We start from the raw sequence: 11,529 nt of genomic DNA, 5'->3' as shown, positions 1-11,529 counted from the left end.
CTTCCCCGGGAAGAGGGGGATGTACAAAATAAGGGGGGATCAAGTAGCCGCGCAGAATATACATCAGGTGACGGTAAAAAATATGGTCCACGGAACAGGAGGGGAAAAGTCAACATGCGAGAAAGGAGAAGCATAGCAATTATAAGAGGCAGACTCGACTGAAGGATACGAGCCTCCTCAGGGACCGAAAACTTTGGATGAGATTAAGATCGTGAACCTGGGGGTGGGAGAGGAAGAGAAGTTTACTTCGGTCAGGTCGGACTTGCTAGAGGAATGGAAAATCAAGCTGGTACAATTATTGACAGAGAATGCTGATATATTTGCATGGGCGGTTGAAGATATCATAAGGATAGATCCAGAGTTTGCTTGTCATCACTTGCATATGAAGGAAGATGTGAAGCCTGTAAGACAAAAGATGAGAAGCGTAAGACCCAAATACGCGGAGGGGATTCGCGAGGAGGTTATAGGGCTTAAGGGCGCGGGGATAATCAGGGATGTGGAATGTACGGAATGGTTGTCCAACGTTGTCGCTATTCCAAAAAAAAATGGCAAGGTCAGAATGTGTGTTGACTTTACAGACGTGAATAAAGAGTGCCCAAAAGACTGTTATCCTATGCCGCGAGTGGATGAGTTAGTGGATAGAACTGCTGGTTTCAAGGTGTTTTCTTTCATGGATGCGTCCATGGGATATAACCAAGTCGCGATGTTCGGCCCAGATCAGGAGAAGACAACCTTCATGGTGGAAGGAGGTACTTACTGTTATACAAGAATGCCTTTTGGTTTAAAGAATGCGGGGGCTACATTTCAGCGGTTAGGGGAAAAAATGTTTGAAGACAAGATTAGGAAGGGCATGGAAATATATATTGATGATATGGTGGAAAAAAGCATGTCAGAGGAGGAACACTTGAGGGGTCTCCAAGAAACTTTTCACATACTCCGGAGGCATAGGCTGAAACTCAACCCCGAGAAATGCACATTCGGGGTAACTTCAGGAAAGTTCTTGGGTTACATAGTCACGTACCATGGAATAGAGGCGAATCATGAGCAGATCAGATCATTGGTTGAGATGTCGTCCCCTCAGAATGTGAAAGAGGTGCAATGGTTGGCAGGAAGAGTCGCGGCATTGAACAGATTTATATCTAAATCATCGGACAAATGCAGACCATTGTATTGGTTGCTGAGGAAAACGCCAGATTTCCGATGGACCACTAAGTGTGAAGAAGCCTTTCAGGAGTTGAAGGTTTAGTTAGGACAAGCACCTTTACTATCGTGACCGGATCAGGGAGAGAAATTGTATCTTTATTTGGGGGTTTCATAGTACGCGATAGGCTCAGTCCTAGTGCGTGTTGTAGAAAAAGTAGAGAAGCCAGTTTACTTTCAGAGACGCGATACAGTAGAATTGAGAAGTATGTCTTGGCGTTGATATTCTCTGCATTGAAGTTGAAGCCCTATTTCGAGACTCACTCAGTGGTGGTGATAACATATCTGCCCCTCAAGCAAGCGTTGAAGGCAGAAAAGTCAGGCAGAATGCTAAAATGGGCAGTGATGCTTAGTTGTTACGAAATCCAATATCAGATTAGAACGGCGGAAAAAGCGCAAGCCATGGCGGAGTTCCTAGCATAATTTCCGGTCGAGGATCCCACTTGGGGAGAGGAAATGGTCATGGACCAGGAGGGAGAATCTAAATGTTATCCCTTGGATCCTTGGGATATGCGCAATGGATGGAGAGTATTTGCGGATGGATCAGCTACAGATACCGGGAATGGAATTGGCGTTGTTTTGGTGACTCCTGAGAACACAAGGCTGGAGTTGTCAATGAAACTGGGATTCGCGACTTCTAATAATGAGTCTAAATATGAAGCAGTGATAGTAGGTTTAGATTTGGCACAAGATCTGGGAGTAAGCGAGTTATCGATGTTCTCTAACTCTAACTTGGTTATTTGTCAGATGAGTAGGGGGTTTGTGGCGCGTTGCCCAAGGATGGCTCGATATCTAGAGGTTCTACAACGAAAAGCCAACAAGTTCAAAAAGATTCAGTTCGCCCATTTGGGCCGCGGTGAAAACAGACATGCTGATGCTTTAGCATATGTGGCTGCTGTGTTTCCAGGAACAGAGGGTCGTTCTATTGAAGTGAGGGTGTTGAGCAGGCCAAGTACATCAGAAAAAGAGAGCGTATGGCTCACCATTAAGAGGGAGGCAGGTTGGATGACGCCCATAAAAACTTTTCTGATGGGAGTAGAGATAGAGAATAAAAAGGAGAGACGAAGGATGGAGCAAGTAAGTCAGAGATACGTTCTGTTAGATGGGGATTTATATAGGAAGAGTTTCAGTGGGCCACTGTTGAGATGCATAGGGCCACAGTAGGTGCAAGAAGTCTTAGCCGAGGTACATGAAGGTGATTGTGGAAGTCACTCAGCTGGACGAACAACAGCCCATAGATTGATATCTCAGGGGTATTTTTGGCCCCATATGAAGAGGGATGCGACAGAGTATGCAACAACTTGTGAGAAATGCCAGAGGTTTGCACAACTCATACATTCCCCAGCTGAGCCGCTGCATAATGTGTTTAGTCCGTGGCCATTCACCATGTGGGCACTGGATATAGTGGGGCCCTTGCCCATGGCAAGTGGCAAAAGAAGATTTATGCTGGCCGCCACTGATTATTTCACCAAGTGGGTGGAGGGAGTGGCACTACAGCAAGTCAAAGAAGAGAATGTGAAGAAGTTCCTTTGGGAGAACATCATATGCATATTCGGATTGCCGTATACAATCATTGCAGATAATGGAACACAATTTATTAGGGGAAAGGTGCGCCAATTCCTTCAAGCCTACAAAGTGAAACAAGGGTTCTCAGCGTCATACAATCCGGAGGGGAATGGTCAAGCGGAAGCATCAAACAAAATCATCATGGACAATTTAAAGAGAAATTTGGAGGACAGAAAGGGAGCGTGGGCTGATGAATTGAATCATGTTTTATGGGCTTATCATACCACACCGCGAACCTCCACGAATGAATCACCATTCGCAATGGCATATAGATTAGAGGCTGTCATACCTATGGAAATGATAGAGAAAACGACAAGAACCAGGGCTGTGGAAATGGGACTAAATGAGAAGATATTAGCCATTGAGTTGAATGTCATTGAGGAAAAAAGAGATATAGCTTGCATGCGACTGGAGGAGTACCATCGAAGGCTACAGAGACAGTATGATAGACGAGTAAAGCCGCGTGCATTCATGATTGGGGATTTGGTGCTGTGAAGGGTTACCCCAGCCACTAAGAAGGAGAATGACGGCAAACTAGGACCCAACTAGGAAGGATTGTATGTCGTGACAGAGAAGGGAACTTCTGGGACCTACAAGATTGAGACGCCAGCAGGGGCAACGATTGAGAAACAATGGAATATCAGAATGTTGAAGAAATTCCATGAAAGAAGCAGTGTTTAGCTTTCCAGTGGGACAAGAAAAGTTTTTATATATATAGAGCGATCAGAAAATGTATTGTGTTTCGAATTCTAAGTTAATGAAATAAAGAATGCATTTCTTTCACACATAGCATGAATACTGGTTGATCAAAGACAGCAGGAGGGATGAGCCCTTCGCGGACGCAATGTCCAAAACAAACTAGGGCCAAAATGAGCTGCCCCCATCAGGCTTAACATCCGTTCCAAGACAGCGGGGGGGATCCCTTCACGGACTGCACGTCCGAATCAAACTGGGGGCAAAATGAGTTGCCCCATCAAGCTTCACAGCCTTCCAAAGACAATGGGGGATTTTCGATCTAAACGTCCGAATCAACACGGGGGCAAAATGAGTTGCCCTTATCAGGCTTCACAGCCGTCCAAAGAGAGCGAGGGGCGGGGGGGACGAGCCCTTCGCGGACGCGCGTCCGAATCAATCTGGGGGCAAAATGAGCTGCCTTACATTAGGCTTCACAGCCGTTCAAAGACAACGGGGGGGATGAGCCCTTCGCGGACTACACGTCCGAATCAAACTAGGGGCAAAATGAGCTGCCCCATCAAGCTTCACAGCCTTCCAAAGACAGCAGGGGGGAGGAGCCCTTCGCGGACGAAATGTCCGAATCAAACTGGGGGCAAAATGAAGCTGCCCCCATCAGGCTTCACAGCCTTTCCAAGACAGCGGGGGGGATGATCCCTTCGCAGACTACACGTCTGAATCAAACTGGGGGTAAAATGAGTTGCCCCATCAGGCTTCACAGCCTTCCAAAGACAGCAGGGGGGGGAGGAACCCTTCGCGGATGAAACATCCGAATCAACACGGGGGCAAAATGAGTTGCCCTTATCAGGCTTCACAGCCATCCAAAGATAGCGGGGGGGACGAGACCTTCGCAGACTACACGTCCGAATCAAACTGGGGTCAAAATAAGCTGACCCCATCAGGCTTCACAGCTGATCAAAGACAGTGGGGGGATGAGCCTTCGCGGACTAAATGTCTAAATCAACTATGAAGCAAAATTAGGTGAGACAGAAACAAACTCCAACGCTAAAGATGGATATCAAAAATACATTCAATGGGAATTAGGTTTGCTAACAAAGAACTCTGGAATGCAAAACAATTGACATTAAAAACCTGCTGGGGATACCCAGAAAACCAGGCAAAAGATATAATACAAAAAGTGCAATAAGTCAAAGTATATGGATTACAAAAACACAAGTTTCACTTAGACAAAGACATAAATTCCAATGAGTTACTGCTGCCCTTCGGTAGCAACCTTCTGAGTGGACGCCAAATCCCCTTCACCAGAGGAAGGAGGATCGTTATCCAAGTCAATGGGAGAGGCAACCACACTGGATGTGGGTAGAGGCATCACTTGAGTAGCAGCATCAGTTGGGGAGGTGATCGGAGAGGGAGCGAACATGGGAGCAGAGGTTGGAATATCCGCTACTGGAGGGGGAACGGGAAGAAGACGACCAGACGCAGCAAGTTCTTCGAGCTGTTGTTTAAGTTCACAGCTAATCTTCTTCTCAGCTAGACTACGAAAACGTTCCGCAGCCTCCTTCACGGCCTTGTCTACAGTGGCTTGAGTGGCTATCTTACCCGCCGCTTTTTGGCCCTCAAGTTTGGATGTCACACCGGCCACATAGTCGCGATGCTTGTCTTCAGCCAGCTGGAGCGCCTTTTGAGCCTTCACGGCTATATTCGAAGATCATCACGATCCTTCTCCAACTTGGCATATTTAGCCTTCCAGCCATCAGGGCCTTCAATCTCTTGCTTCATGGTCTCCAGCAATTCCAGCGTGTTGGTTAAGCCGCGCACCACATAGTCAATGTCCAAACTCAGCTGAAAAGAATGATTGGTTACCAAACTATCCAAATGAAAAGATAGGATACAAGGGGAAAAATTTAAACCTTTTCCCAGCCGTGGTAGATGGATGCTCTATGCGAAGCGAACGTGCCAGAGTCTCTATATGCTTGATCTTTGGGAAGATGTGAGCTGAAGAAAAGAGAGGCCGCAACAGCGGTGTTATCTAAGGCCGAGTCGCGAATTGTTATATCCCGATCCCTGGCCCTGAATTGAGGGCGCCATATGTCAATGGCACCAGAGGGCAAAGGCCCAGATGGGTAAGGGTCTTTACCACGACAGCACGCAGGAGCAATAGGCTGCGACTATACAGACACTGTTTCAGTGAAAGCTGGAGCAGCAGTCCTAGCCTTTTTGGCTGGGGGACTCTTGGCCGCAACTTCGGTGGGCTCCTCCCCATCCGAGTCACTTTCCCAAAGTTTGAGCTTATTAGTGGCCATGGCAGCTTTAGTTACAATGGATGAGGGTTGAGCAAAGTCATCTTCCTAATCCGCCACGGCAGAGTAGGAAGAGGGGGCGGTATTAGGAGTAGCGGTATGAGATTAGGCGGCAGCTCGTTGGGCAACGACTTTGGAGTGGTATATCTTGTTGGTGTACTTGAAGGACTTGTAGGCCTTTCTTTTAGGGCGAGGGGAGGATTTGGGAAGTCTTTCTTTGGGTGGTGTTGGGCGGTAGAGCAGACCTTGATATTTACCAATGCTTTTCAAGAAAGGATCAAGGAGAAGAGGGTTGCCCTTTTCTGGATCTATGCCAAGAACTTCACACTGGGCACTTCCCAAATCACGGAGTCTTTGGAAAGTTGCTGATGAGACGCCGGTGTAAATTTTAGATCGCGAATCAGGGCTCCAACCGTCCGCGTCAAAAAGACAAGTTAAAAGCAAGTTAGGAAAGGGCACTGTGAACCAAAAGATGTTACGTACCACTAGTAAGGAAACTGAGATGCCTTAGAGAAACTTCAGATGAAAGATCCGCGGATAGAAAACTACCGGACACATATAACGGATAATAATGCCACACTTTGTCAGAGGTAGTAATGTGGAGGACAAAAGACTTCTTCTGCGAACGTGTACAGAAAGATTGGTATCGTACACTACCAAATTTGGTGCTTTTCTTTATATAATAATGAGCTATTATATCGCAGAGTTGGATTTTGGGTGAATTGGTTTCGTTGTAGTGATTCGCGGCATATAGGATGCGCCAAAAGTTACCAATGCCTTGGCATGGGGGGATGTTGAAATGGTTACATACCTCGACATCCAGAGGAGTTAAGGGAAACCGCAAGCCTGCGGCTATCTGACCTACGGTAGTGATGAGATAACCGGGCCGCAGTTTGACTAGATGTGGAAAATGGGTGACGCCAGGCACATGCTCAAGGATCACATTGGCTAGGATGTCGTAAGCAGCTTTAACTGCATCTAAGTTGGGTCTAAAGGGTATGAAGGAGGGGAGGAAGAGTGACTTTCCTTCCCCGTGGAAGGTTCTGCGACAGGGCTAGAAGTGTCAGAAGCCGTTGACTCAGATCGTTCCGCGGTATGACCGCTAGATCTAGAGGTGGAGGACGCCGATCCATCGAATCGAGTACCTAAGGTACTCATCGATTCGGATTCCAACATGATAGAATCAAACAAATTGGAGATCCCCAACTGAGTTAACAAGGGGGAAAATAAACCATGAAGGGAAAGGAAGGAACAGTAACGCGAATAAGAATAATCGGGTACAAATGACAGGAACAAAGGGGATGAAGACAAACCTGAGGTAATAAGCAGCAAAGAGCAACGAAAACGAAGAACAGTGAGGAAAACTCGAACCTTGAGCGACCAAAGATCCACCGAAAACAAAGAACAGTGAGAAGGATTGAGCAGAGTGAGAAAAGTGAGAGGGTTTAGATGCAAAAGTGGGGCTTTGAAGAAAGAGAGATGTTTAAGCGGGATACTAAGCGACAGGGGTAAAAACATAATTTCAGAAGAAAAAAGGACCAGGGGAAAAAGGACACGTGGGTCCTCGAAAATCGAAAAGGCAGGTTCGATGTCGTGCGCCGAAAAGACAGGTTCCATGCACGTGCGCCTTGGACACATGGATGTAATGATGGCGCACGTGCAAAGGAGGTATGTGCCACAGATGGAATATTTTGAGGGGGAGGTTTGGGTGGATTCTCGGAACCATAGACTGTCCGCGGACCATAAATGATACCGCGGAATGTCAACGGGACCGAGAAGGGCATCTGTATAGGACATATTGATGACATGTGGAGTCATAGGTAGCAAAGGGGTCGTACGCAGAGTAGCGAAGAGGAGACATAATGCAGCGGATCAGGTCTGCGGTAACCTAACTACTGAGAACTGCCATATAGGGAGTGGGACAGGTGGAGAGCTGAGGAGCACGAGATGAAGTGGAGATGAACGAACCTGATGAAAAGAGAAGTTAGGAAAAAAAGAGATAGTATATAAAGATAGAGGGGGAAAAAGAGAAAGAGGAGGAGATAAGGAAATCCATTAGGTTGTAATATTTTGAGTATACATGATCCTTCTCCAAGAAGGTGATACTCACTGAAACTGCTTGTAGTTGATTGTAGCTCTGCGACAGTGTAAGTTTTAGCAGACACTGTGTTTCTGGCTCTCCTTGTAGAACTTATTCTTTTTTTAATAAAGTTAACAATTGTGCAATGGTGAACAGAGGGTGGACTCCTTGGAGGAAGCATGGGAGGAGACATATTAGGCAAGCTCCGAAATATCGTATGGAATGTGAAAGCATAATCTGTCATAAACCGAAGAAGGTCAAATAGCCCTTGTCGAGAACACAACTATTATTTACAAAAGACAAACATATCATATAAAATTTTCTTTTCAAACAAATTGGGGTTATAACAGAAGGAAGTCCGCTCATAATTCTATTTTAAGTAGAAAAGATGGCATAGAACAATATGAACAGAGTATCAATCGTCAATTGCTTCCCCACTTACAGTAAATCAGGAAAGAAATTATTCTCTTACAATTTCACTCGCGCATTGACAAACGCAAAAATAAATATTAGTATGTAATAACATGAACAATTGATTTCAATGTGCAAAAACAACTAAGTGTCGTGCAAAGAAACTTATCCGAAATCATTCCCAAGAGCTATATAAAATTTAGACAAAACCCAGTATTAGATATGAATGGCCTTGTCGTAAGTGGCCATTGTAGCTTCTTTCAAGGGTTCACTCATTGTTGGATGTGCATGGCATGTCCTAGCAAAGTATCCTAAACTTGAAGCTCCATCTTGCATGGCCAAGACTACCTCTCATGAATGAGCTCCCCAGCATTAGGAGACATGATGTGGACCCCCAATATCTTGTCAGACTCTTTCTCAACAATTATTTTCACCAACCCTTTTGCATCATCAATAGCTTTGGCCCTACTATTTGCCAGGAAAGGGAACTTGCCCACACTGTACTCAACGCCAAGAGTCTTCACCTGTTCCTCAGTCTTTCCAACAGATGCCACCTCAAGGTGAGTGTATACAACCCAGGTACCATGTCATAATCAACATGACCCTCCTTTCCTGCTATAAACTCCACACAAGTAACACCATCTTTTTCTGCCTTGTGAGCTAGCATGGGACCAGAAATGTCATCACCAATAGCATGTACACCGGTTTGTGGCAAAGCGCTCATTCACCGGGATACGACTAACATTATCGGTGTTTACACCAATCTTGTCAAGATCAAGCCCGGCTGTGAATGGAGTCCTTCCAGCTGAGATAAAAACAACATCAACTTCTAGTATAGTCTGCTCACCACCAGCTGATGGTTCTAAAGTCAGCTTGACACTTCACCAGAGGAGTCTACTCCAACTACTTTAGTGTTTAGCATGAAATTCATATTTTGCTTCTCAAGGGTACTCTGAAATTGCTTACAAATTTCGCTGTCCATAGTTAGGACAAGGTCTGGCCCAAACTCAACAATAGTTACCTCTGATCCAAGCCATCCCCACACTAGACCCATCTCCAAGCGAATGTAACATAATTTGTATGAGATCAAGATCTGTTATGAGCCCATATTGCTTCCCCTTTCTCTTTCTCGATTCCGCTGGTTTTGTTGTTGTTGTTGCCGCACATCACAATCACTTACGAAACTCAAACATGGGTGGTCCTCGTGCGCATCCATATCTCAATGGTTGCAAATGGAAAATATGTTGGCTTCAGACACCACTTTTCCAAGATAGCATAAGATATGATATCTAGGGAATTATTCAGAAAAATCCAACAATAAAAAAGATATATGAAACCAGCACAAACAACATAAATTTATAAATTTATAAAACAAAAAAAAATATATAATAGTCTACACTTGAATAGAAGACACAAATAAGTTAAACATACCTTCAAGCACCTTAGGCTTATAAGCAAACAGAATTATATATATAGCTGCTAATGCTCCAGACAATTAAAATAACATCATCATATTTGGTCAGGCACTAAAGTAATATTTAAATTACAGAGAAGTTGCAGAATGTAGTTATAGTATAGGTTGAAGTGCATGCTGACAAATTTGTTATCCAAATTAATCAAATTCGATGCATGAAAAGTTAGTAAATACGAAAGTGTATTTAATTTGACTGAAGAGAGCAACATAATCAAAAGCAGGTCGAAAATATCCCAATAGACAAATTTTATTCGAATAATACCGGTTTCGAGAAAGAGGAGACGTTCAAGAGTGAAACCATCTCACCTAAATTTCAAACTTGACAAAAATAAACTTATCCTTATAGCAATGCACACAACTTGAAAGATCGACAGAGTGCTTCTGAACCGTTTTGAATGCAAACAACAAAGGACAACAGGTTGAAAAACTTGTGGAAACATACAAAAGGCTCCATACCCCTTTTCTAATGGGAAAAGTTGGTTTTCGATGTTGTAGAAACATTTGCTATGACGGCTGCTTCACTTATGTAACAGTAATTTAGTCATTTCATGTGTTAGATAAAAGTACTTTTCTAATGGTATATATAGCATACCAACTTCATTTTAGATCAAAGAGCAGAGAAAATGGGGAGACCACAACTTCTGCCATTGCTCCCAATCAGTATACCATTAAGCACATATAGTTATGTTATTTCATCCCTATCTAATGTAGAGTCTCAAAATATGGTGCTAAATTTAAAAACATGCCTGATTTTGATATGAAATATTCTTCTAGAGATGATCAAACAACCAATTGGGCATTCAGAGTATATGTAGAATCATAAAAAAGTAAATTAAAGTACATATAAACAATAAAACCAAATACCAAGGTGGATTAATGGCCTTAAAAATATGAAGATTATATGCCTTTTACTTACCTACAACGCCTTTGGCACCCTTGCAAATAAATCACACCATCGAACTCCTTGATCACTATATACGGAGTAGTATTTATTCTGGAAGATTCATATGCCGCTGAGGAGCTATTGACCCTGTAAATGGAAGGCATTGAGATTCAATGCATTCTCGTGAAACACTTTTATAAAAAGGCTCACAATATTGAGAACAAAACAGATATGAAAATAAAGATCGGTTAAACAAATATATGAATAATCAAAGCTACAATCTAACCTGCCGACATAGAAATCCAACAAATGTAGATTTCAACATATAAAAAGAAAATGACAAACGGTGAATGGTTCCCAACTAATAAACCGAAATAAAGATAATAGACAACAAAGTCTTCATCAATTACCTAAGCTATGGGATCAAAACGGTTTTAAACCAAGTCGGTGCTTATAAACCCATGAGTAAAACTCATTTGCTCTCCTTCAATCACTGACTAGAGATGGAAAACTCATGCTAATCTAACCCTTATAGGATTTCAAACAGGAACTATTTCTGAGAAACAGTATATGATTGCACATTAATATACGCTTGGAGACAGGGTACTGTCAAACACACATATTCATGAATGAAGTGACTAATTGATTTCACATGTGTGGACGAAGACTTACCAAAAGCGAGAAGAACTCATCTAATTCATGCAACAGTCAATCATTTCTTCCACCCAATAGAGAATCCTTCTAACTCGTAAGCACGAATTTAGTAAATGCTCGCATAGATACCATCAAGAAACTTCCTTATATCCTTGTTCTACATGGCATTTATGTTTCATCAAAGCAATCCAGACCTCAATTTCAGTGTTTAGAAAAAAAAACACTACAAAAAAAAACACATAATCAAGCAACTGTAACTTAAAATGAG

The 11,529-nt window shown here is 43.4% G+C and overlaps 1 protein-coding gene and 1 pseudogene across 1 annotated transcript; one reads left to right on the top strand and one right to left on the bottom strand.

Annotated features, from left to right (window-relative positions):
• The first annotated feature begins 1,656 nt into the window (after positions 1–1,656).
• On the top strand, positions 1,657–3,261 carry LOC147510368 (uncharacterized). The gene is made up of 3 exons (XM_086598112.1): positions 1,657–1,899; positions 1,948–2,277; positions 2,365–3,261. Exons 1-3 carry the CDS (start codon positions 1,657–1,659, stop codon positions 3,259–3,261), a joined length of 1,470 nt encoding a protein of 489 aa, XP_086454238.1.
• Positions 3,262–7,863: 4,602 nt separating this feature from the next.
• LOC147510367 (dihydrolipoyl dehydrogenase, mitochondrial pseudogene) lies at positions 7,864–9,466 on the bottom strand (annotated as a pseudogene).
• Positions 9,467–11,529: the final 2,063 nt, after the last annotated feature.

The sequence above is a fragment of the Coptis chinensis genome, chromosome 3 (assembly GCF_015680905.1).
Source record: "Coptis chinensis isolate HL-2020 chromosome 3, ASM1568090v1, whole genome shotgun sequence".
Lineage (NCBI taxonomy): Eukaryota > Viridiplantae > Streptophyta > Magnoliopsida > Ranunculales > Ranunculaceae > Coptis > Coptis chinensis.
This window is presented reverse-complemented; position numbering and strand designations above follow the sequence as displayed.

Coding starts and splice junctions, on each gene's coding strand:
- LOC147510368 (XM_086598112.1), top strand. CDS start 1,657: ATGGTCATGGACCAGGAGGGAGAATCTAAATGTTATCCCTTGGATCCT. Junction 1,900..1,947: donor ATTTGGCACAAGATCTGGGA/GTAAGCGAGTTA, acceptor GTTATTTGTCAG/ATGAGTAGGGGGTTTGTGGC. Junction 2,278..2,364: donor AGAGACGAAGGATGGAGCAA/GTAAGTCAGAGA, acceptor GGGCCACAGTAG/GTGCAAGAAGTCTTAGCCGA.